Source organism: Cucurbita pepo, chromosome LG12 (genome assembly GCF_002806865.2).
Source record: "Cucurbita pepo subsp. pepo cultivar mu-cu-16 chromosome LG12, ASM280686v2, whole genome shotgun sequence".
Classification (NCBI taxonomy): Eukaryota; Viridiplantae; Streptophyta; class Magnoliopsida; order Cucurbitales; family Cucurbitaceae; genus Cucurbita; species Cucurbita pepo.
Genome location: NC_036649.1, coordinates 7,260,361 through 7,285,417, shown reverse-complemented (window position 1 = coordinate 7,285,417; position 25,057 = coordinate 7,260,361). Strand labels below are relative to the sequence as shown.

General features: G+C 37.4%; 6 protein-coding genes across 9 annotated transcripts in view; 1 reads left to right on the top strand and 5 right to left on the bottom strand.

Moving 5' to 3' along the window:
- Nucleotides 1–805: 805 nt before the first annotated feature.
- LOC111807666 (histone H3.2) lies at nt 806–1,518 on the bottom strand. The gene has a single exon (XM_023693484.1). It carries the CDS (start codon nt 1,460–1,462, stop codon nt 1,052–1,054), a length of 411 nt encoding a protein of 136 aa, XP_023549252.1. The 5' UTR covers nt 1,463–1,518; the 3' UTR covers nt 806–1,051.
- A 428-nt stretch (nt 1,519–1,946) lies between these two features.
- On the bottom strand, nt 1,947–7,572 carry LOC111807673 (chaperone protein dnaJ GFA2, mitochondrial-like). Its single transcript, XM_023693496.1, has 18 exons — nt 7,304–7,572; nt 7,118–7,211; nt 6,803–6,877; nt 6,503–6,588; nt 6,221–6,304; nt 6,096–6,134; nt 5,657–5,755; nt 5,517–5,561; nt 5,350–5,437; nt 5,193–5,257; nt 5,021–5,095; nt 4,837–4,909; nt 4,639–4,730; nt 4,461–4,532; nt 3,937–3,993; nt 3,803–3,851; nt 2,510–2,576; nt 1,947–2,338 (listed from the first exon to the last, which is right to left on the bottom strand). The coding sequence occupies exons 1-18, from the start codon at nt 7,391–7,393 to the stop codon at nt 2,242–2,244; spliced, it is 1,347 nt and encodes a 448-aa protein (XP_023549264.1). The 5' UTR covers nt 7,394–7,572; the 3' UTR covers nt 1,947–2,241.
- Nucleotides 7,573–8,348: 776 nt separating this feature from the next.
- LOC111806995 overlaps nt 8,349–25,057 on the bottom strand; it is a 32,122-nt gene continuing 15,413 nt past the window's right edge. For both annotated transcript variants that reach the window (XM_023692551.1, XM_023692552.1), the window contains exons 5-9: nt 10,803–10,810; nt 9,687–9,989; nt 9,454–9,560; nt 8,789–8,970; nt 8,349–8,693 (exon numbers count right to left, since the gene is read on the bottom strand). In XM_023692551.1, the coding sequence (XP_023548319.1) occupies nt 8,538–8,693; nt 8,789–8,970; nt 9,454–9,560; nt 9,687–9,989; nt 10,803–10,810 (756 nt within the window). In that variant the 3' untranslated portion in view covers nt 8,349–8,537. The remainder of the gene's footprint in view (nt 8,694–8,788; nt 8,971–9,453; nt 9,561–9,686; nt 9,990–10,802; nt 10,811–25,057) is intronic.
- On the bottom strand, nt 11,282–13,616 carry LOC111806996 (FT-interacting protein 1-like). Its single transcript, XM_023692554.1, has one exon. It carries the CDS (start codon nt 13,598–13,600, stop codon nt 11,282–11,284), a length of 2,319 nt encoding a protein of 772 aa, XP_023548322.1. The 5' UTR covers nt 13,601–13,616.
- On the top strand, nt 14,628–17,624 carry LOC111807001 (30S ribosomal protein 2, chloroplastic-like). Its single transcript, XM_023692565.1, has 4 exons — nt 14,628–15,051; nt 16,060–16,161; nt 16,246–16,548; nt 17,380–17,624. The coding sequence occupies exons 1-4, from the start codon at nt 14,722–14,724 to the stop codon at nt 17,416–17,418; spliced, it is 774 nt and encodes a 257-aa protein (XP_023548333.1). The 5' UTR covers nt 14,628–14,721; the 3' UTR covers nt 17,419–17,624.
- Nucleotides 22,251–25,051, bottom strand: LOC111806997 (protein trichome birefringence-like 14). 3 transcript variants are annotated; one of them, XM_023692556.1, is made up of 5 exons: nt 24,902–25,051; nt 24,290–24,515; nt 23,892–24,062; nt 23,568–23,763; nt 22,251–23,468 (listed from the first exon to the last, which is right to left on the bottom strand). In XM_023692556.1, the coding sequence occupies exons 2-5, from the start codon at nt 24,444–24,446 to the stop codon at nt 22,637–22,639; spliced, it is 1,356 nt and encodes a 451-aa protein (XP_023548324.1). In that variant the 5' UTR covers nt 24,447–24,515; nt 24,902–25,051; the 3' UTR covers nt 22,251–22,636. The 3 variants fall into 3 exon arrangements, with proteins under 3 accessions (XP_023548324.1, XP_023548323.1, XP_023548325.1); XM_023692555.1 differs by having other exon boundaries at nt 24,917–25,051; XM_023692557.1 differs by having other exon boundaries at nt 23,892–24,053; nt 24,917–25,051.

Genomic DNA, 25,057 nt, shown 5'->3' with positions numbered 1-25,057 from the left:
TTCATGATTATCATTTATAAAATATCTTTAAACTAAAAAAAATACTCTTTATGGTTAATAGTGCAATTTTTTTACAAAAAAAAAATTAATAATGTTAATACTAAATTTTAAATTTTATAGATATGGTGAGTAATTTTAAAATAAAATTTTTAAAAAAATACTAATAAATTTTTTAAAAATTTAATGATATTTTTTAAATATTTATGGTATTTTTCAAATAAAATATTATTAATTTTCATTTAAAGAAACGAACGGATAAGTTTAAACTATTCTTATAAAATTCATACAAATTTGTCATCCAATTTAATCAAAAGAAAAAAAAAAAAAGAAAAATAATTAAAATGAGGAATGGGAACAATGTTTTTTTAAATTAGGTAAATTAGAATCTAATTCAAGTAATTAAAATATTATAAATTTATCTAAAATGTTGAATATTGATTTATGTCACAAAAGGGATGGATTTATGCTTAAGAGCTACGAAAAAGAAAATTAATTCCTTAAACCAGTAATGTTTTGATAAACTAATATAATTTTTACGATTTATGCAGATAAATAAATACATCAAAATCAATTTAAATCATAAATTTTAAAAAATTTAAATAAATAAATGGTCAGATCTCTTGCCTTATTTAATCCATTATTTTACATCTATTTATTGTAATATTCATATATTAACACGACATACACGCACGAAGTTGAGCCATACCTCATGAATTTATTATTATTACAAACTAAATAAGCTTAAATAATGAAAACATAAGGAAAATAAGGTAGTAATAAAATAATAAAACTATAAACAATGATATGTTCAAACAATTATTATACCAATCATAGTAGCAAATTCATATGAATGTGAAAGGCACGATTTGTTATGAGCATCAAAGAGACGGATTAATCATAATAAACGTTATCAGAATCAGATTTGAAGAGATAATGGTGATTCAGTCACGAAACAGATTCAAGATTTCCATATACATTCTACGAACCCTAACCACAAAATCAACCTCAAGAACATCAGAGAAGAATCACCAGAGTAAGTTAATCGACAATTTCAAGCCCTCTCGCCTCTAATCCTCCTGGCCAATTGAATGTCCTTTGGCATGATTGTGACTCTCTTCGCATGAATCGCACACAGATTCGTGTCTTCGAACAGACCAACTAAATAGGCCTCTGCCGCCTCCTGCAGAGCCGATACCGCGCTGCTTTGGAATCTCAGATCGGTCTTGAAATCTTGTGCGATCTCACGAACCAATCGTTGAAATGGAAGTTTGCGGATTAAGAGCTCTGTGCTCTTTTGGTACTTACGAATCTCACGAAGCGCGACGGTTCCAGGGCGGAAGCGGTGGGGCTTCTTCACTCCACCGGTGGCTGGAGCGGACTTCCGGGCGGCTTTGGTGGCTAGTTGCTTCCTTGGGGCCTTGCCTCCGGTGGATTTCCTGGCGGTTTGCTTGGTGCGAGCCATTCGGGGAAATTGGTTCGCAGAATTTGAAGAATTTGGTATTGAAATTTGAGTTTCTTGTTCTCAAGATTGGGGACTCGGGGGTGGACATATAAGGGTTCTGTTAAAGGAAAGGCGGGAAGGTTTTAAATTTTCAGTTTTGGAGCGCGAAGTATAGCCGTTGGATTGTAAAAGTTTCGAACGGTCAGATTTGATTCATTGGTCTATTTAAGGATTGAAATCCGCAGCAGTGCTGAATATGCAATAGTATTCTGCCACGTGTAATATCCCCGGGCGTTTTTACGAATATGGCGGGAAATGTTAATAAAACGACCGCGTTTTAGTCCAATTTCAAGTTCCTACTATAAATTTTAAATGTAACTCATTCCAAATTCATTCTAAAATGTAACTCATTCCAAATTCATTCTAAATTCAAATTTTAAATAGTTTCCAGCGCTAGAAGCGATTACGAATGAATCATAAGTTCGAATCAAGCAAAAAAAAAAGATCGTGTGAACGTTGAATTCATGCCCATTATGATAAATAAGGCGAACAAATAACACAAGTCTATACAACAAAACTACGTTATTTCTACATTGACTATTGCGTTCGACTCTCGCCTAAATACCAACCAAGAATACTCCTACAAAACTTTCGTATTGGGCAGGTGGGTCTCCTCCTATATTCGGACTGTAGAACCATACCAATTTTCTTCCTTTCTAAAACTGAGGAATTTGCTACAACACAATGGGAATGTTTGGAGGGTTTAAAGAACAGTTCTTATTAGAATGTTGTATGTATCTCTACCCAGATGCTCCGGCAGCACTGCGTTTCTCGTCTTCTCCGTGTTCTTCCTTCGAGAATTCCTCGATTAATTCACGCTGCCTTGGCGTAAGGCTCCTGAGGATGAAAACATATTGTCATTCAAGTCAAAATATCATCTGCCTAGAAGAAATCAAACAAGTGCGGCCCTATGAACGCTTATGTTGCAATGTGTTCAATCAAAAATCCAGATTGTATGCTAGAGATTAAGGCAATTTGACAAAGATGAAGGGTGTCAGGTAAGCTCACGTTGGTATGCTGACATTGAAGTGCACGTATTGATCGCCAAACGTGTAAGAGTTCCTCGTTTTTATTCCTGCAAGACAACATCAAGAGCACGGGAAATTACGAAAAAATAATCATGCCACATCTGTTAGATAAAACCTTTGTTTTTCCTTATTTAGATTCACACGTTTACATTTAATTCTCGATTTGATCATTTGACAAACACGTCGAATGGATTAGCGAATTCTTAGACGGCAATTTTCTAGGAAGTGGCACAGATTCAGTTGGCCACTCTCCACCCATTTTTAGGATAGGTTATATTTAAATAAGAAATCTATTCAGTAGATTTGAACAACCTGATTTTGAAGAGCAGTCAAACTTTCCGTCATTCTCTCTGTTATTTTACGCATTTTATGTCAAACTTTCCGTCCTTCTCTCTGTTATTTTACGCATTTTATTTTTCTTCCAACAACCTGTCCTTCTCTCTGTTATTTTACGCATTTTATTTTTCTTCCAACAACCTGCTGTCGACAATTTCCTCTCACCGAAAACAAAGGATTTCCCTCACCGATTATCGAAATCCAACAACATCAAGAATAAAAATGCTCCTCTTCACAGCTTAACCCTGGTCAAAGGAGTCAACATACTTTCTCCATTCTTTCCTTTTCCAAGAGGACTTCAATTATTTCTTCAATTATTTTGATTTTTTATGGGGCCCTCCCACATATTTGGAAGATGGATAAACTGAATTGATCCACGTATGGTGGCTCAAAGAGATCTAAGATACCATGGACCTGCCTACAGAGCTCTCATCTGCCGTAAAGAGACTCTAGAATGTTCTCCCATAAGTTCACTTTAACGGCCTAAGTCTACTACTAGTAAATATTGTCCTCTTTGGACTTTCCCTTTCGGGCTTCCCCTCAAAAATTTTAAAACGTGCTTGCTATAGAGAAGTTTCCACACCCTGATAAAGAATGTTTCGTTCCCCTCTCCAACCGACGTGGGATCTCACATTCACTTCAATTGATCTTTGTTTTTGTTCAATCTCAATTTGGAGTGCCCTTCGAACTCCTTTTTGTAACACTCCCTCCTCTCCCTTCTTACCAACCTAGATTGGAAATCTTTCTTATTCTCTCCTCTCCTTCGGCTTTGGATGAGGACTTTAGGTTGTTCCTTTCGTTTTATCTTTAATATGATCTTCTCTGCTTCTCATTATTTAATTTGAGATACAAAAACAAAACAGAACAAGTAACTCATTCCAATGACATTGAGAAGCCTAAAGAAATGATATTGGTGAGCACAAATTGGTTATATTACCTTTCTTCTTCAGGACAACCTTTTGTCCAGGTTGAGTGCCAGGACGGACCTAATAATTAGAAGTCAATATAGTCAATCTGACATTAAATCAATAATGATTACGCATGGCTATCAATATTAACATATGGCCAAACCTTGAGGACTACATCTCCCGTTAGAGTCGGAACATGGACAGTGCCTCCCAATATAGCCTGCACCGAGAAAAAAAATCAAGTACAAGTGGATTTAAAATTTGATACTGCCAAGATAGCATAAGTCTTGAACCATATATAATTAAAAATGTCACAATAATATGGAATGAGATCTACAAGCTTTATCCTCGAATGTATCATGATATTTTATGCAGAAATACCATCCTTCAACTTTCAGCCTATGGTTTCAAGATTTTTTTAAATGAAAACCCAAGCTTTCATCAAAAGAAATTAAAAGTAGTTTCTAAATTCTGTTAACCCTCTCTTTTAATAGTTTATAAATTCAGTATTTTTTTCTATTGATTCCACAATCTTGTTTAAGACAATTACAAAGTAGTTTAGGGCCATAGATGGAAGAAAAATCAAGGCGATCAATACGGCAGCTACCAAGTTCCTATAGATTGTTGAGATAAAAAGATGACCACAGGCAGAATAACCTCCTAAATTAATTAAATAGAAATTACTACCTGGGTGATGCTTAGAACAGCATCCACATGAATGTCAGAGCCTTCTCTTTTGAAAATTGGGTCTTCACGAACCTTTTTTTTTTCCAATAAACAGAAGGGTCATCACATCAGCCAAGGAAATTGACCAAACTATATAAGAATTGAAAGAGGGAACAAATGAATGAAAAATCAAAGTTACCTTAATAGTAATATACAGATCACCAGGTTGATTTCCATCAGGATCTGCACCTCCACTCCTAAACACCTTCATAGTTTCATTATCATCTACCCCTGTACGAGCCAGCGAGACCACCAATTCAACAAGTGCGAGATTTACTTTTCCTTTTCCAGGTAACATATAAAAAATTAAACGTTGTTGGAAACCAGAAAGGCTTACCTGCCATTATGTCCACCTTAACATTTTTCAATCTTCTCACAACACGTTCTCCATTACAAGACTTGCAGAAGTTCTGAAACATTTTTTTTTTTTTTTTTAGAAAAACCATATTTTCATGATGGATAGATTAACTTTTGGATATATATATATATATATGTAAAGGCTAAAAAAAATTGGGACATACCGATACAATTTTCCCACTCCCACCACATTGCGAACATGTAGCTTGCATTCTAAATGGACCAGTTTGCATGTATGTCTAGTGTTTGAGCATGGCGAATGAAGTGACTTAGATCTCAAAAAATAACATTCATAGGGAAATGACATGTGGAAGTAGTATAACAGATAAAACTAACCATGCCTGATCCCTTACAGCGTCTACATGTCTCGGGTCTTGTTCCAGGTGGAACACCACTTCCACCTGCAAACTCAAGTCATATATCTTATTAAAAAAAAAACTAGAGGCAGGCAAATAGAAGACAACTACGCAAGAATTGAATAGATCTGGCCTACCACAAGTATCACATGGCACGGCTGCATTAAATGCTACAGTTTTTGAGCATCCCAGGACAGCTTCCATAAAGGATATCTCCAAAGCAACCTGCCAAAACACAAACCAACAATAACATGTGTGCTGCCTAAGAATGAAGCCCAATGCATATAACCAGATGGGTTAGCACCTTGACATCTTCTCCACCAAAGTTCTGGCGAAATATATTAGAGAACTGACCACCACATGCACACATGAAAAGGTATATGTGAGCTTCCAAGAAAAATAAAAAAATCCTGACAAAAGAAGCTTGATAAAAGATTGGCTTACATCAAATCCCCGAAATACTCCACTAAACGGGTCAAAGCCTTCACCACCACCAGGGAAGCCACCGTGATGGTCTTGTTGGGTAAATGCTTCATGCCCAACCTATGACATTGAAACGGAAAGAAAATAGGTTACTAAATCTTGAAAGCTTTCTTTTTTAAACAAGTTATCATAATATAAGTAGCCAACTCCAACGTGGTTTAAAAGTCTTAATAAACAGGAAGAAATTTTACACAAATGTGTAGAAAGACCTATTGGTTTGCTTTCTGTAACAGAATATGAATGGACAAATTATTTATGAGTAGAAGCGTAGAACAAATGAAGACTTCTATCTCCATTCTCCACAAGTTTTAATGGGAGATGTAGCTTCCATTGCACGCTAAACTAATAACTTTTAGAGCATCAAATCGCCTAGACATTTACGTGGAATTTGAAACAATACCGCATCATATTGTTGGCGTTTATCCTCATCTTTTAAAACCTGGCACCAGAATAATAGAAACTTTAAAAACTTGAACTGCATTTATATGCACATATCTGCAAGAACAATAGATGTAATGGGATTACCTCATAAGCCTTACTAACTTCTTGAAACTTCTTTTCAGCATCGGGGTCATCCTTGTTTGTATCAGGATGAAGCTTTTTTGCTAGCTGCCAAAAATGAATGTTCAATTCTTCACTATAAATAAACTGCTCGGTTTAACACAACATCACTTGAAAAACTCCAATTCTCTAATAAAATAAAATAAAATTATATAATCAAAAACACAGTTTGCAGAGTGTCATGCGATCAAGCCAAACACTGAACTTCTAACTTCCTCTAGAAAAACAAATATTGCAGAAACTTACCCCATAGTATGCTTTCTTTATTTCTGATGCAGTTGCGTTCTTGTTCACACCAAGTGTATCATAATAATTTTTAGCAGACATTTGTGCTGGTTCAAAAAATACAAAAATGATAAATACTTAAAAAGTATTTATGGCATGTATGCATGGTAAAATTGATGAAAAAAGTAATATGGGTAACATGTTGATGCAGCAATTATATCTACAAACACCCCTCAGCTATGGATGCAACAGGGGAAAGCAATTCAAGGGAACAGGATAGGAAGTAAATAAATGTATTCTGGATGGTGTACAATTTCATACCAGTGCCATGAATTAATTTTGCTTCTCCAGGGTTGGCACCAAGAACTCCCAACTGAAACCAGTTCTTTTTATTAACTGCACCGCAAGACACACACAAAAAAGAAGATTTTTAAAATAAAATTAAAAAAAAACTTGATCGACCAAAATTCAAGCATGATTTTAATCCAATTCCAGAGAGAACATACATACAACTATCTCACAATTAGAGATTACAAGTTTTCAAGTAAGACCCATATATTGCAATCTCTTTTTCCTTTAACTTGACCCAACAGAAAAGAACAAAGACCATGTGTAGAAGAAGATACAAATACATACCATTCCTCGAAGCACGATTTCCAAAACCAACAGATGTGTAGCAAACATCAGAATGAAATCGTCGACAACTACCTCGAGAAACTGCGTCGTTTACCTACAAATAACCAATCCTCAAGTAAATCGATAGAATCCATGAGACCAATAACATGATTACGAGACAAAAAGAATCACATAAAATGGACATACGGAGCTGGAGGATTCGCGGGAGAGGTGGTGGTGTGTGAAAGAACGACGAGCCAACAAACGAATGAACCTGAGGCCATCGGAGCGAACCATTTGGAGGTATAGTTATCTGCAGCTCTGGGTGAAAGGTCGGAGAGTGACCTGAAAGGGGGAATCGGAGGTTGCCCAATTGACGAAATGAAAAAACCCTGTAAAAACCCTAGGGCAAGCAAAGACGGAAGGTTCTAGCAGAGCTGAAGAAGAAGGAGAATCGCTTAAATTTCTTTTATTCTTTTTTTATTTTTTTCTATATTTTAAAAATTTTAGGCCTCTAGTAATTTTTGTGTGCCACAGTGACCAATCACCCCAAATCCTATTTTTCTGTATTTTATTTTATTTTTCTTTTCTTTTTAGGATTTTTCCTTGTGTGCCTCTTTTTCTTTTTTAATTTCTAAGGTAGAAATCTTTCTAGATATATTTAAAAATTTATCGAATTAGTCCTAAGGTATTCTTTTTATTCATATACGTTCCATTTTTTTAACAGATTAAGTTCCAAAGTTCGTTCCAAAGTTCACCACTAGCAGATATTATACATTCCCAAGTTTATCTCTACAGATATATTATACATTCCCAAGTTTATCACTACATGTTACCCACTTTGGCCCATTACTTATAGTCACTAGCAGATATTATCCATTTTAGTTTGTTCGGTCCAAGTTCACTCCTAGAAATTTTTTGTAATAGTCCATTCTTGTAACTATCCATCCAAGTTCACTAGTAGAAGATTTGAGATCTGAGACGGAGAGAACGGAGAGAAACAGAAATGTTAGCAATGTTTGTAAATTTAATCCTCATTCAGAAAGATTTTACCAAAGGACTAAAATTTGCAACTGAATCAAAAAGTTAAAAACAAATTGGGTTGAAATGAGGCGACAATTAGACAAACCATCAATGCAAGAACATCAAGTTTCGTATTTTATACTTTTTGGTCTATCCACGCATATCAAACATGTTTAATATTTTCTCATAGTGTAAACACATCGTGAATGGCTTTGCATCAGAGTTCGGGTGGCTCTAAATCAATGAGATTGACTGAAGAACCTGAACACAGTATTCAATAATAAAACAGAGCTAACCAAACATGGAATCTCTATTTAGAATCAAAATTTGGGACAAGGCAACTATCACAAGTCATAGCCATGTTCAGACGAACAAAAAACAAGGTGATGATCTAAAAAATAAAAACCAGACCCATTATCTAAAAGACAAGCTCATGAGGTTTCATTCCAGCCTTGAGAGAAAATCTTGCAGCCAAGTAAGCCTTCAACTCCGGTACCCCCTCGATCGACTTGATCAATGGTGTATCCACAGCTTTCTGGTCATCCTTCCTGTCGGCTGGGAGAGCACTTTTCTCCTACAATAAGAAGTTGGAACCAAAAAACTTAGGCCGGCTGGCTAAAACAATTAGAATTATAAGGGCATGAGGTTGTATCATTCGGGTCAGCCTACCTCTTTCTCGGCCTCGAAAAATTCGCCTTCGCCCTTCTTCTTCTTCTTCTGGACTTCCTTGGAGAAATACTTGTCATCAAACTTTTCTGCGTTAACTCCAGAGATGTCAACTTTGGTGGAGGTTGCAATGGCGTACGACTGGTTCACCCGTCTTAGAGGAACACCATTAATCTTGAAAGGGCCTGTAGTCATAAAGAACATGTTGAAGAACTGCTGAACAAGAACACCCATTTTTCATAAGAAAACAAAAGATTAATTGAGTTGGTGTTCTACTCATAAACTGCTAAAATGGAACGTTAAATCCAATCTTCAGCATTAAAGATTCAACTTCCAAATCATCAGAAAAAGAACAGCAAGAAATTCCTAAGCAGATACACTCGTAGACTTAATACTTCGTCGCAATGATTCAAATTGGCAGCTAAGAAATAAGTAATACTTTGTCAAACGTTTTTGCTTGGATAGATAACCACATACCATGGCTGAAAGTCCGCTAAAATTACACAGTGAATGAAAGAAATGAAACCAAAAGATGGCAGCAAATTACAACATTATCTCCCAATCAAAATCAAATAACACAATGTAAAGGCAAAGAACCATCAGAATTCAACCACTAATCTATTTTTGTATGGTCTAGCCAAGTCAGGGAAAAAAGTTAGGGAACTCACCAGTGACCAGAAGCAACCCAGATGGCAGCTGTTTCAAAAACACAACTCTCTTCCCCTTGAACCTCCCAGCAAGGATTATCAACACAGTACCAGGAGTAATGCTGGCTCTAAAACAGGAATAAATCCAGAATTAAAAAAGGCGTTCCCTAAACAGTATAGTTAGGATCAAAGAACCAAATCCCACCACACTGCACAGTGATATAGTTCTCAACCGAAAAATAATCAATACATACCTCAGTTTCGTGAGCCTGGCCTTGCGCTTGTTGACAAGGGGCTTCTTCACATCGTCGGCAGGGTAAAACTTCGGCGACTTCTCAGCTGGGGCATCAGCTTTCAGCTTCACATCGTGACGAGGGAACACTCCGCCATTTTTGGCCTTGATGGCCCAAAGACCTCGCTTGTGATACATCTTAGACCTGGAGTACTTGCCGACACCTCGGATTAGATCCGGGTTACGTGTAACTCTAGGGGTTTTGGGCGCCATTTCAGTATCTCTGCGGTGCTCTTCTTCGCAACCAGAAAGAAGACTAGTGCCAGAGAAACCCTAATTCACAAATCATGATATTTATATATAACGGTTTTTTTTTTTTTTTTTTTTTTTTTTTTTTTTTTNTTTTTTTTTTCTTCAGAAAAACCCTAATTGAAAGGTCCGGATAGTTTGGGCTCGGGTCCAAATGACAGCATTCTTTTTTTTATTTATTTATTTATTTTAAGAAAGTATTTTTATTTATTTATTTTGAAAAATCATATATACTTTTGAATTTTACGGGAAAAAAATATACATTTTTCTGTCCTTTACGTTAAAGAGATTGCTTGGCTAATAGCATCTTGCCACGTGGCAAATAGGTCTTTCCTTCGAGGATTCCCCTCAAAGTTTTAAAGTGCACCTGCTAGGCGGAGGTTTTAACATTCAAATGTTTCATTCTCTTATTCAACAACGTGGGATCTCACAGTCCATCTCCCTTGGGGACCCAACGTCCTCGCTAGCACAATGTCATGTCTAACCCTGATAACATTTCTAACGGTCCATGTCTATCACGGGTAGATATTTCCTTTATAGCCTTTTTTTTATTTTAAGGGCTTCTCCTCCGAGTAAAAATGTGTCTGCTAAATAGAGGTTTTCACACCAATGTAATAAATGTTTGTTTCCCTCTTCAATCAACTTGGGATCTCACAATCCACCCTCCTTGTAGGGCCTGCATTCTCACGGGCATACCCCCTTATGTTTGGCTCTGATATCATTTGTAACAACTCAAACCCACCACTAACATATATTCTCCTTTTTAGGCTTTCTTTTAAGGGTTTCATTCACGGTTTTAAAACATGTCTACTAGAAAAAGGTTTCCACGCCCATGTAAGGAATGTTTGTTCCCCCTTCAATCGACGTGTGATCTCACAATCCACCCTCCTTGTAGAGCCAACATTCTCAAGGACATGCCGCCTTATGGGTTTTAACAACTCAAGACCACCGCTAGCAAATATTCTCTTTTAAGGATTTCCCTTCAAGGGTTTTCACTAAACGTTTTAAAACGTGTTTGCTACAAAGAAATTTTCACACTCTTATAAACAATGTTTCGTTCACCACTGAAATCAATATAGAATCTCACTATAGATCTCTTGAACCTTTCTAATCGTTCAAACGCACTTCTAAAAGCGGTCTAAAGGGTTAAATAACCCAACCCAATTTCTCCTCAAATCTCTCGATAAGTTTATAAACAAACACAACGCAAAACAAGAACAACGTTACGAACAAACACACAAAAAAAAAGGTACTCTTTTTATTAAGTTGTTGGCAAAAGACAGCAGCTGGTTGCAAACAAGAGCATTCTCAAAGCAAAGAATCAGTTCTAGCAGGCATTCTCCTAAGAAAGTTTTGAGGAAAACAAGGCAAAGCAATCCTAAATCTTGGGTGTCTCATAACATAAAACCCCAATGAAAGCACAAGAATCTTAAAAGGAACAACATACATCCCCACAGCCCCAACAAGGCAAACCATCATAAACAGCGCAGTCGCCCTTGGATCCCTCCAGCTTAGCAGCCCTTCCACCCTCTCCCCTTGCGTTGCTATGTCCCCCATCAGCACCTGCATTCTCCCCCCGATATGCCTAAGCTTATCATATCGTCTTTTCAGCACTCCTCCGTTCGCCGAGCTCGGGAACGTATCAAATTCCTCCTCCAAGTCATCGCCCGTCACTGCATAAGCATACGAGAGCTCGGTGTCCATGTGTGGCGGATGCCTTGGCCTAACTCGGTATCGCCACATGCCAAGCACGAAACAGTAGAATAACACCGTGGGGAAGATTAGTTCAGGGAAGAACACAACGAGTGTAAACATTATATGTACTGCTATTGTCATGGTAGGATTCGTCCAGCTTCGAACGCAACCGAACCATTTGCAGAACAAAATCAACCAGTCGAAAAGCGCTGCGATTCGGTTGAAGTTAGCTTTGGATTTCCTTATGCTCCATATGTGTGAATCTGCATCGAGCATGTAGTAGATGACCTCCCTCCTTAGCTTTGGCTCGGCTCGGGTTAGTCGGTCTGAAAGAAGGTTTAAGCTTTGGTCTCTTAAGTGATCCATTTGGTAAATGGATAAAGGGAGAGTGTAATGCATTTCAGGCAGCAAAGCTTGTGCGTAAATCTGCAACGTGTTGATCAAAGACAAGCAAGAGAACCTCACTGCCAGCTGAATTTCACCCATCTTCTTCACACCACTAGCCTGCAATGCCACAAGAGGGTATGAATGTGTATAGATCCGATCGGTTTCGAGCGTCGATAATCGAATCCGAACCTTCCCGATTCGACTATCCTTCCCTTTATCCTCTCCTTGAAGATAGCCATTATCAAACACACCAATGGTTAGAACAGTACATGGATCATATACCTCAAAAATGTACTGCTCATTCCATTTTGGAGCTGAGGTATTAGTAACTGTCCTAGTCCTCACCCATTTTGGTCCGTATTTCGCAACACAAAATGCATCGGTTCGATTCTCTTTCGGCTTCATCGGCGACAACCCTGAAGCACTTAAGATCCCGAGCTCTAAGACACCGATGCGCGACGGCCATAACGACTTCGACGTTGCTCGGAGATCACTCGCGTAGTGAATCGGCTCATGAAGAACATGGTAGCCTCCATCTAAAGACACCCTTAAGTGTAATTTGCTTGCAAACTTCACCTCCTCTGTTTCAGCCGCCTCTGCCTTGTCGCCGTCGGGCTTCTTGAGATTGTACCATTTGTTCTCCACCGGCGAGCTGTTGTTTCTTACCTCAATTTTGTCGAGAGGAATTTGACAAACACCAAGAACATGAATTTCATTTGGATTAATCTTATCAACAACACGTAGCTCTAAATTCTTCTCAAATGGCTCTGCAGCTACAAGCAACATGTCTTGATTCCATGTCGGATTCAAGTTTTTACTCTCTGATATTCTGCTTATCATCTGAATAATCCCAAGTTTTGCTTCGATCAAAACCTCTGGTTTTCTGTTCTTGTCTTTAATGACTAAATCTTGAGCTTCGATTATGTTCAATCTCAAGTACCAAAGCCTCGGCGACTGATAAACTTTTGATTGAGTGTTGACGACACCGTCACCGGTGGCGGCGGCCGCATCGGAGTGCCACGCAATTGAGTAATGGCTGTCGGCTTGAGTCCCCATCCAAACAGAGAGCATCAACTCTCCCCTGACTCGACCGTCACCGCCGTTCCGCTTCTCAAGTTTATACCACTGTGACGCCAATTGACTGTCCGGCGGTACCCTCATAGGAACGTCGGAGATACTCAAAACAATACTGCCGACCTCAGCGTCGGCGGCGGACTTGTTAAACAGAGAGATCTCAACATCGGTGGTCTGAATTCGATCTTTAGCAAACGCAAAAACAGAACCCCATTCTGGGTTTTCTGATTTCTCTAAGGTTTTCGTGGATCCTCTGTAGTTTCCAAGCTTGATTTCGACAAAAGGGTCACAAGGCGGCGTTAAATCTCTAGCTCTTTCGACTTTGACATAAAGAAACAGCATCTGTTCGACGAGATCGAACGTAGTACTGATACGAACAGAGGATTTTCCGCCATTGATATTGGGGGAGGTTTCTTTAAGCTTGAAATCTTCGTGTGGTTTATGTGGGGTTGGCTGATTCTTCTTCCCCATTGATGAAAAAGCTTCAGAAAGTTACTTGAATATCCCAATGGCCTGCAAAACAAGGAGAAATTCAAGCTCCATGGAAGGAGGGAAAACAGAGCATTTTAATCGAAGAAACAGAGGAATGGCCGTAAAATGTATAGCAGAGAGAGATGAAAATGGTAACTGATGGAGAATAGAGGAGAGAGAGAGAAAGGGTGAGTGACAGAGAGGACAATTCGGGAAACAAATCATTTTCTCTAATTCTCTCTCTGCTTTTATTCCTCATTTCATAACTTCCTATTTAATTTCAAAAATATTTAAATATTTTCATCTACTTCCAATAATTATTATTGTGCTAAATTAATAAATAAATATTTCAATTTTTTTTTAAATATATCTAATTTTTTAGAAGCTTCGTTAATATTTTTTAATATTTAGAGATAATTTACCAGATTCTTTAATTTTTTTTTAAATTAAAAAATATTTTGAAATTTTTAAATAAAATATAATTATTTTTTTAGGATATTTTGATTAATTTAGTCTAATTATTCAATACTAAATAACTGAAATATATTTATTTCAACCTATCATTAATTTTATAATTTTAAAGGACATTAATGTTATATTTATTGACAGTACTACAAAATAAGTTACATTATCGACCAATTATGCACCGTTTTAATCTAAGTCTTAATAATAATAGAATTAAAAAATTAATATTACTTTGTTTTTTATATGTTTTTTTTATTTATAATAATATCAAACAAATGGTGAAAATTAAAAGTAAAAAAGATTCTCACGATTAAATTAAAGAACAGTGATGAAAAAATGGTAAATAACAGAAAAGATCTGTAATTATTCTTTGCTTTGTTTTTAATATTTTATAATTTCCTTTTTTAATTTTGAATTATCTCTCCATATATTCCCATATTTATTATATAATTGAATTGGATGATTTTTTTTTTAATTAATTTTTTGATGACGTGTAATTATAAATAATAATGCTTAAAAAAAAAAAAAAATGCCACGTGCGTGCAGCACGGGCTTAGATCAATCTCTTCTTCCCGACTGGATAAACCTCTGGCCTCGCCTCGGGGTTCTTCCATAGCGTCTTCTGTCACTCGCACCACAAGCTCTGCTCGGCGAAAATGGCTTCCATCTCATCCATATTAACGCCGGCGAATCTCATCCAAAGCTCCATAAAACCCACGGAAATCCCGCAAAATTTATCCACTCAATTTCTCCGACCGATCTCGTTTCATCCTCGTTATACCCTCCTCCGTGTATCTCCCGGTCTTCAAACTTCCGCCGGAAAACGCTGCACCAGACTCTTCGCCGTCGCAGAAGCGGCGGTTTCTGTCCAGGATCCTAGTTCGGTGGCGGCAAGGAAATTGTACATTGGGAATATACCTAGAAATGTGGGTAATGAGGAGCTCACTCGGATTGTTGAAGAACATGGCGCTGTGGAGAAGGCTGAGGTGCGTAATTTCTGCTTGGAACTGTTCTTTTCTTTTGGTATCCTGAATTTTTGTTTGATAATCTGCGTTGTGCTTGATTTTGGCGGATTGCTGGATTTTGAAGGCTTATATCTAGTTTGTCTGGAACGTTCGCATTGATTTAGTTTACTTGTTCTTAAATTCATTAGAACTGCTCAATGTTCCCTGATTTAGTGCTGGAATGTGATTAGTTTCACTTCAATATAGACAGGATAACACTAGATAATTTATGTTAATTACTTGTATACGGTTTTCAAACTGTTCATTCCAAGTAGAAGATCTTATGCCATTATCGTCAGAGCATGCCCGTGGAGCCATTCACATAGGTTTATCCATTGTTGTTGCGGATCGGGAACTGGGTATTGGGAATCTGTTGAGGATTGTTGGGAAAGGAGTCCCATATCGGCTAATTAAGGGGTTAATCATGAGTTTATGAGGTTTTTTGGGAAAATCAAAAGCAAAGTCACGAGAGCTTATGCTTAAAAGTGGACAATATCATACTATTGTAGAGGTCCGTGATTCCTAACATGGTATCAAAGTCATGCCCTTAACCAAATGTCGAACAAAGAAGTTGTGAGCCTCGAAGGTGTGATCAAAAGTGACTCAAGTGTTGAACAAAAGGTGTAGTTTGTTCAAGGGCTCTAGAAAAGGAGTCGAGCCTCGATTAAGGGGAGGCTGTTCGAGGCTCCATAGGTTTCAGGGAAGGCTCTATAGTGTACTTTGTTCGAGGGGAGGATTGTTGGGAAAGGAGTCTCACTTCGGCTAATAAAAGGGGTTAATCATGGGTTTATAAGTAAGGAATACATCTCCATTGGTACGAGTCCTTTTGGGAAACCAAAAACAAACCATGAGAGCTTATGCTCAACGTGGACAATATCATACTATTGTGGAGGTCCGTGATTCCAAGAATTCTAGCATCGCTTTGTTCTTAAATCTTTACTTGGTAACTGTTGGTGTTGGCTTCAAGACTCTTATTTGTTCCATTTCCAGGTCATGTATGACAAATACTCAGGAAGAAGCCGCAGATTTGCCTTTGTTACCATGAAAACAGTTGATGATGCTAATGCAGTAATTGAGAAACTGAATGATACAGTAAGTTCATAGTAATACCTACAAAGTGCAACAAAAACTGTTTCCCATAGATCATATGTGCTGACAATATTGATCTAACGACAGGAAGTCGGAGGACGAACGATTAAAGTCAACATAACCGAAAAGCCTTTGGTTAATACGGTCGACATGTCTCTTCTTCAGGCAGACGAATCCCAGTTCATTGACAGTCCCTACAAAGTATATGTAGGAAACATTTCAAGTACAGTTTCTACTGACACACTCAAGAACTTCTTCTCCGAAAAGGGTAAAGTTCTCAGCGCAAAGGTTTCACGGGTTCCCGGTACCTCGAAATCGAGTGGCTATGGTTTTGTTACCTTCTCTTCAGAGGAGGAAGTCGAAGCTGCCATTTCATCTTTTAACAACGCTGTAAGTAACTCGCTTCGATTCTCTATCGTGTCGAATTTCGTGGTATCGATACCAATTTATGCACACTCTATCTCACTTTCTGGTCCATATCACATAATATCCATTGGTTTGGTAGACATTATCTGTTTCCCGAAGTAAGTGCAGCTAATATAACATCTTTGATGACTAACATGTGAGAAACTGTTCTAAAACTTGTTGATTGATAGACATTTCGAACACGAACATTGTAATGGCTCAGACACACCGCTAGCAGATATTGTCCTCTTTGGGCTTTCCCTTTCGAGCTTCCTCAAGGCTTTAAAATGCATTTGCTAGGGAAAGGTTTCCACACCCTTATAAAGGGTGTTTCGTTCTCCTCCCCAACCAATGTGGGATTGTAGGATGTCACAATATCTAGACACCAAAATCTAGACACAAGGCGGTGTGCCAGTAAGGACATTGGCCCCTAAAGGGGGGTGAATTTGGCAGGGGTCCCACATCGATTGGAGAAATGAATGAGTGCCAGCGAGGACGCTGGGCCGTGAAAGGAGGTGGATTGTGACATCCTACAATCCCATATTGGTTGGAGAGAAGAACGAAAGACCCTTTATAAAGGTGTGGAAACCTTTCCTTAGTAGATGCGTTTTAAAGCCTTAAGGGGAAGCCCGAAAAGAAAAGTCCAAAGAGAACAATATCTGTTAGCGGTGTGTTTGGGCCGTTACATACATCTTCGGTTAGTTATCGATATTACTCCGCTGTTGTTGGATGAGCCACACTCTCAAAGATGATGGCATATTGATCCAAAAAGGTTGGAAGAAGGTTCCGTGTCTGATATGTTTTTCTTTGCTGCAGTTATTGGAAGGCCAACCAATCCGCGTAAACAAGGCATAATTTTGTAGAACAAAATGTAAGGAAGTTTCACTTTTGCTTCTTGTTTCGACAGCGAATGGTCGATCGTTCTTTAGACTCGGTTTTGTGTTGTTTTTAGTTTTTTGAAATGTATGCTTAGCTTTCACATTTCTTACATATTTGAGGAGTGACTTGTACTTGGTTCGAGGAAACGAGTATTAAATTTCATGCGATTACTTATACGTCAACGATCTTCCCTTTATCTAACTAACGTCTAACTTTGATAGCGTCAATGAACACGTCAAATGGAGTCTCGTAGTATTAAAACTTAGCATCAAATATGTGCGAAACTCACTAATTATATTTTTCTTGATGTCGATAGAGGAACCTCACTCCACGGCACTCGAAAACGAATAGTCTACTATGGATGGTGGAGGGATAAGGGAGGGAGAGGATGGAGAAAGGAGATAGAGAAAGATGCTTTAAAAATATCTCAAGTATTTGATCTGCCCTTTTTTAATCGTACGAGCGTTGAACCTGCGGACGATACCATTCTTCTGGGCGAAGCCTTTCTCAGTCTTGGAAAGGTGACCCACCGAAGACGAGAGGGGTCGGCGTGAGGAACTTCCACCGGTTCTGAATGAACTCCCTCTTACGATTAAAAAAGTGGATAACCATCATACTGTTTAATAAAAATTTAATATCATGTGTCACAATCACACTCTTACATGACGTTTGTAAGTGACTGTGCGACATTTACTCTCACCATCGAGTAAGTTAGCTAACTCAAAATCGTGTTACTTTCAACCTAATGATGTATATCCAAGTCTCTGACCATGCTTTAAGAAGAATGTTTTAGAAAACGAGGACTGAGAGAGTTTTTTTAGAAATGCAGTATGAAAGCAAGATTTGAAAGAATCGAGGAAAACAACATTATATAGCTATAAGCAAAGAAAGAAACACTTTCAGCTCTACTAGACATAGACATGATTCTGCAGACATAGACATGGTTTTCTCGAAACGAATGTATACAACCCAAAGATTTTGGTATGTAATAGGGCATGTGGCCATAGACAACACGGGTTATTGGGTAAGTTTGATGTCAAGCTGAATAAATGGACACAAAAAAGATAATATGGGAAATAAATAAAAAGATAATATGGGATGAGTGGACGAGAAGATGAAAATGAGAGAAATAAAATTGACGTGGTAAAAAAAGCCGCCACGACCACTTGGTATGGGGTCCACGGGTGGTTCCTTGTAAGGGCAAGCAATTGGACCAACAAAAATTCCGTCTATAAATATGTCCACAAAACCAGGAAGAACTCACAGGATCGATCCCAACTGCCACCAAGTTCCTTACCAAACCATTTGAAATGGCCTTCTTCTCCTCTCACATGTTCCGCTGCTGCTTCCCTCCCTCCCGAGTCTCCGCCGCCGGCAAGGAGATTCCGTCGAAGAATCTGAAATCGGAGAAGAAACCGGCGCCGCCGGAGCGCAAGGGAGCTCCGATTGTCGTGTCGTATTTTCCGGTTAATTCCTATCCTTCTCGCATGTAGTGAGCGGCGGCGGCTATTTAGTTCTCAACTCCATGTATTGTTTTTTGGATTGTACAACGTTGTTAGAAAAATTTGAACTATTTTTTGTTGGTGAATATTATTAGATTATAAAAATATAGTTTGTTATTACTTTATAAATCTGTCATAAAGTGTGGAACAAATAACCTCGTCCTTATCCTATATTCCTCAAATTTTTGTGACTAAGTTAAAATAAATAAATAATTAATTAATTAAAATAAATAAACATAGAAAGTACACGGACCAAAATATTATTTTAATTTTTAAAGAAAGCTTACTAAACACCGACATCGTTGTAAGATGACTTCATATCAATAAACTAAATTCAAAATAACCTTTAGTTTGTATCAATATACTGTCCCCGGTTTCAAACCGTAAAATTTTGAAGCTGAAGAATTTAAGACGGTCGTTGATAAGAGTTTTCATAGGTTGGGTTGAGTTTACTTGAGTTAGGTCGAGACATTTTTTAGACCCGACCCAACGAATTTTTATTAAATAATGAACCTATGTCATTTTTTTTTTTTGTTGGATTGGTTTAAGTTAGTCGAGTACTTTATTTATTTTTTAATAGAAGTAAAATATTATTTTATAAGAGATTTAATTATTTATCTTTAAATATTTAATTAAAATTTACCATTCAATTTTAATATATATTTTAAAAAAATTAATTCGAGGTTATTTTGTTCAATCTAATCTAATTTTAAGAAAATTCACGAACTAATCTAATCCATAAAATTATTATTTATATAAAATCAATTCAATTAAATAAGTTTAGAACTCAATCAAAATCGTACTAAATTTTTTTAATACCTCTAATTATTAATTTAATTTTCATCCAAACTAACCTTAGCCCTACAAACATAATATATATACTTTCTATTAGAGTTCAAATCTATTATCCATCATAAATAAATAAAGTGGGCCATACAAAAAAAAAAAAAATAATAATAATAATTTTCCAATTAATTTAATTAAAAAAATTAAAAAAAAGTCATTTTCGTCCATCAAAATCGACCATTTACGTTGGGGCCAAGAGAAGAAAGAAATTCCAAACCATTTTTTAAAACGCGTTAAGCTACAACCTTCTCTGTTACAAAATCATAAATCTTCGAGGAAAGACCCTCACTTGATTCATATTTGACGTTACATTATTTCTTATAAACCCAGCAAATAAATAAAATTGGTCAAAATCTAAATATATTAATAAAATAATAAAATAATAATTCAAAATGGGTTTAGAAAATTATTAAAATATATTGATGTTAAATTTCTTATACTATAATAATATAAAATTTTATTATTTACTGTAAAAAAAATATTTAATTTTGTGTAAAATTTATAAAATAAAATAATACAACGAAGACTTTCGTGATTGTTTATGTGAAATATTTTTTTAGAGTAGGTAGATTTCCCTTTCACGAGAAAAAATCAAATTTTAAGCATTTTTTTTTAATTTATTTAAATTTCTTCTATTATATGATTAAATATTGGAAATATTTTTTTATATTAAATTACTAATTGCCATACGTGTCTTATGGATAATTTTGAATAAAATTATAGTCAACATTTTCATATACTTTACTTTAATTTGTATTATCTCGTTAAGAAAATGGTAATAATTTAATGATAATAAGGAAGTTGCTCACTAAATTCGTAGCATAGGAAGTATCGTAATTAGAACTAAGGGAGTAAATACACGTTTGTAAATCCGCTTTAACCTATTATGTATCACAGTCAACCTCACAATTTTAAAACACGTCTATTAGAGAGAGGTTTCCACACCCTTATAAAGAATGTTTCGTTCCCCTCTTCAACGGATGTGGAATCTCACAATCCACCTCATTGGGCTCAGCGACTTTGCTAGCATATAGTTTGGTGTCTGACTCTAATACCATTTGTAATAGTCAAAGTCCACCGTTAGTAAATATTGTCCGCTTATGTATCACAGTCAACCTCACAATTTTAAAACATGTCTACTAGAGAGAGTCTACTAGAGAGAGGTTCCATACCCTTATAAAGAATGTTTTGTTCTTCTCCAACCGACGTGGGATCTCACAATCCACCCCATTGGGCCCAGCGACTTCGCTAGCATACAACTTGGTGTCTGCCTCTGATGCCATTTGTAACAGCCCAAGTCCACTGTTAGTAAATATTGTCCGCTTATGTATCATAGTCAACCTCACAATTTTAAAACACGTCTACTAGAGAAAGGTTCCATACCCTTATAAAGAATGTTTCGTTCTTCTCCAACCGATGTGGGATCTCACAATCCACTCCATTGAGCCCAGCGACTTCGCTGGCATATCACTTAGTATCTAACTCTGATACCATTTGTAATAGACCAAGTTCACTGCTAGCAAATATTGTCCGATTTGACCTCTTACGTATCGTTATCAGCCTCACGGTTTTAGGTTCCACACCCTTATAAAGATTACTTTGTTTCTCTCTCCAACTGATGTAAGATCTCACAATCCACCCCACTTGGGGCCAGTGACCTCTCTGGCACACCATCCAGTGTCTGGCTCTGATACCATGTGTAACAATCCACGCCAATCGCTAGTAAATATTGTCCGTTTTGACCAATTACGTATCGCCCGCTAGCAAAAGTGCGATACATTGTACCTTACTCAACAAGGTGAATAAAAAGGTTGAAAGGGATAAAGGAAAGAGGTTGGCAAGATCTTTGCTTGTTCCCCAAACTCAACCTTTTGACCATTCCAGTCTTTGCAGTCTTCAAAGTGGACTATAAATTCATCATATGTTCGTTTAGTTTCTTTCCATCTCAAAAAATCCAAAGCAAAATCTTCCCTTCTCCTTTGATTTCTTAAAGCCCAAAGCGCAATAAGATGCCTTCTTCTCTCAAAGTCTCAGCTCTCCTGGGTTGCTTCCTTCCTTCTCTATCTTCAAAGGTCTCCCATGGTGAAGAACATTCAAACATGAAACACAAACAACAGCCCTCCAAACACAAACCAAAATCTGATTCACAGTCACCTCAAGCTCCTATAATCGTCTCTTATTTCCCAGTTTCTGCAAATCTGTCTCGCCTGTGATTTTCATTATCAACTCTGTTCTTGAATCGATTCATCGAAGCTGAAGAACATGAAGCTTTTCCTTGTGTTGGATCCATTGATTTTGATATTTTTGGCTTGTTGGTGTTTGTAGAACATGTTCTTCTAGTTCTTAGCTCTGTTCTTTTTTCCTGTTCTTTTGGGATTGTTTTGTTCCTATTTGGAGACTTATACATGTGACATTTTTATTTCCTGGTTTCTCTAATGGTTACACGATTAAAAACATATATGAACAAAAAAACATGCAACTAAGTGCTTAAAAAATTGTTCCAAATCGCCAACAGTGATCATTACTATTCAATCCTCAAACCATTCTCATAAGAAATCAGGATTCTCAATGATGCATATCAAAAGAAGAAGGAATAAGCAGAAAGCCTTACTTGGAGGGGTTTGCCTTTCATGGATCAGAGCAGCCATTGATGCAAACTTTTCACCACACATATTGTAACGACTCGAAATAGCTCGGCTTTTTCGCTTTCTCGAATACATGAACGAAGAACACGTAACATCCTTTCAATAGTACTTTCAGGCAGCCTATATGAAGTAGATTGATAGATTGTCAGCTACAACCATTACTAAGAATCTTGTATACTCTGAAAGCGCTGATATGCAAAACTATATCTGTGCAAGTAGCAGTTCATTCCATGTGTCTGGTATGCCAGGCAAGCACCAATGCAAGCAATCACTTGTGTTTAAGATTGCTCGACGGGTATAGCGTGACACGTGCCCTTCGTCGCGCAGCTGAGAGATGGCAGTTATGTCTAGGATCTTCACCTTGGTACCCTTTAAAGCACTTTCAACAACAATGTCACTAGATCCATCTTGGACAACCTCACTCCCACCAGACATAGGAATCATATTATCACAGGATCCTCCGGTGTTCCAATCCCCATTGAAGAAATGCCTTGGCGAAATTGTCCTAAAGAAAACTTTTAGATTACGTCGATGTCGGGGAAGTTGCGAGTCGAGCCATTTGGCAATGCTGTATACAGTCAAGTTCTTGGCCTTCCCCATATCCAAAGGCTTCTTTTCCTCTACTGGTTTTCCATCAACATACATCACCCACCTATTTGCTTCAAGTTTTCCCCTATTCCAATGGTGTCCTGTATTCAAAACCAACACATTGAACTCGTGGAGGAACTTCCTCATGAAAGCTGGGGGTTGATCCAAATGCATTGCAATATTTGTTGCTGGATCTGTTCTATTAATAGGTTCTAGATCAGAGAGGCTGGCTGACCAGTAATATAGAATGGTGGTGTTCGTATCTGGAAACCGATACACCCATCCGTCGGGTCGACGAGCCCCCGGAGCTTTAGCTAGACCATATTCCTTCCCCACGTCTTCGACTTCAGGGCTCTCTTCACCGCCAGTGAGCATACACATTAAAGATTGAAACTGCTGCCTACCTAATGAATCTCCTATAAATGCAAGTGTTTTGTTCTGCATTCTAAGAACCAAAATGGCAGTCAAATCTCTAGAACTAACAAGGTTTAAGCAAACAATACACACAAGCATTTCGCTCATGGAGGGATAAAATCTCAAGTACCTTCTAAGGAATGATGAACGCTCAAACTCAGGCATGTAACAATTTTCCGGTTGCCACCTATATCCTTCATAAGAAAAGTCCTTTCTTTTTGTAAGTCTACAGGCCCACATTATTGATAGCCATTGTTTGCATCCTAACCCGGAATACCATGGCCGCCTGTTGTCTTCAACCCATCTACCTTTGGCGTAGTTGCAAACTGAAAGAGCAGCAATATCTTAGATATGAACTGGATATCATTTTTAAACAGATCAAAAGCTGAATTCAGTGTAAAACTACGAAGAACAAACACATATGTGCCTAACACTTTGAGAATCTAAACTCTACCTTTGGAGATAGGAGTAGGCTTGGAGATAGAATCAGCATCAAAGTAGTCTGAACCTTTTCCTGGTTGTTCTTTTTCATTGGTATTATTACTTCTTCCCTTCATTTTGTTCTCTGACTTAACCATTTCATCCTTTGGTGTTGAGGAACTATTTGACACGGCCACTACATATTCTAAGCCATGATATAGAAAATTAATCAACAAACACAATGCTATGAACAATTAAGAGAAAACAAGACAGAGATAAATGAAAATCATTAAAGTTCATGACAATTAAGCATTCAAGTGAAGTTGCCAAAGAAAGAAGGCTTAGAATTCTACCATTTTCATCCCATTCTTAACATAGATTCACAAGAAACTTCTTAAATGGTAGAAAGAATATGATCAGTTGGGCAAATACCTGAAAGTGGTATCATATACTGCTGTCTTGTCAGTGGAAGAAAACTAGCAAAATAGCTTTTATCCCAACCCCATAACAATATGGTTGTAAACATAAGAACAACCATGGCAATGGAAAGATGTCCCCCCTTCACCCTGATGATGTTCCCCCCTTTCATATCTTGCTTATATCACATGAATTGAAAATGTTCCCTCATTTGATAGACAACATATGCCTCTCTATACATCTGTGTCAACATAAGAAATTTTCAGACAAACCAGTAAACAAAAACACAACTCCATTTCCCTAAGTAACATTATGAAAGCAAATGAGCCATGGATTGCTGCTAAATGCCATTATAATAGCTAAGAAAAAGGTAACAGCCACATGGTTTTCTCAAACAGATATCAATTTGGTAAGTAGAAGCTAAGATCATCAGCTATGCAAAGCTAACTCGATCAAACAGAGTCCTGCAGAAACAGAGGCGCCACAATCGAGTATAACCCAAATGTGATTTCGCTCGATTGACACACCGATCGACACGACCCATTAGCAATTCTTGGAAAATAAGAAGAGGGTAAGGAAGCAAAAGCTAAAACAGTGGAGATTGCACTAAAAGAATCAGAATCAAACAAGAAAATCACGCACCCAAATGAGGGAAACTGGGAGATTCAGATACTGATGCTGTTTCTTAGGAGAAAATCTGAGGCATTTTCGATTTTCAGAGAGAACTACAGAGCTCTCCTCTCAAAATCATTAGATCCAAAGTGATAAAGGTTCAGAGACGAC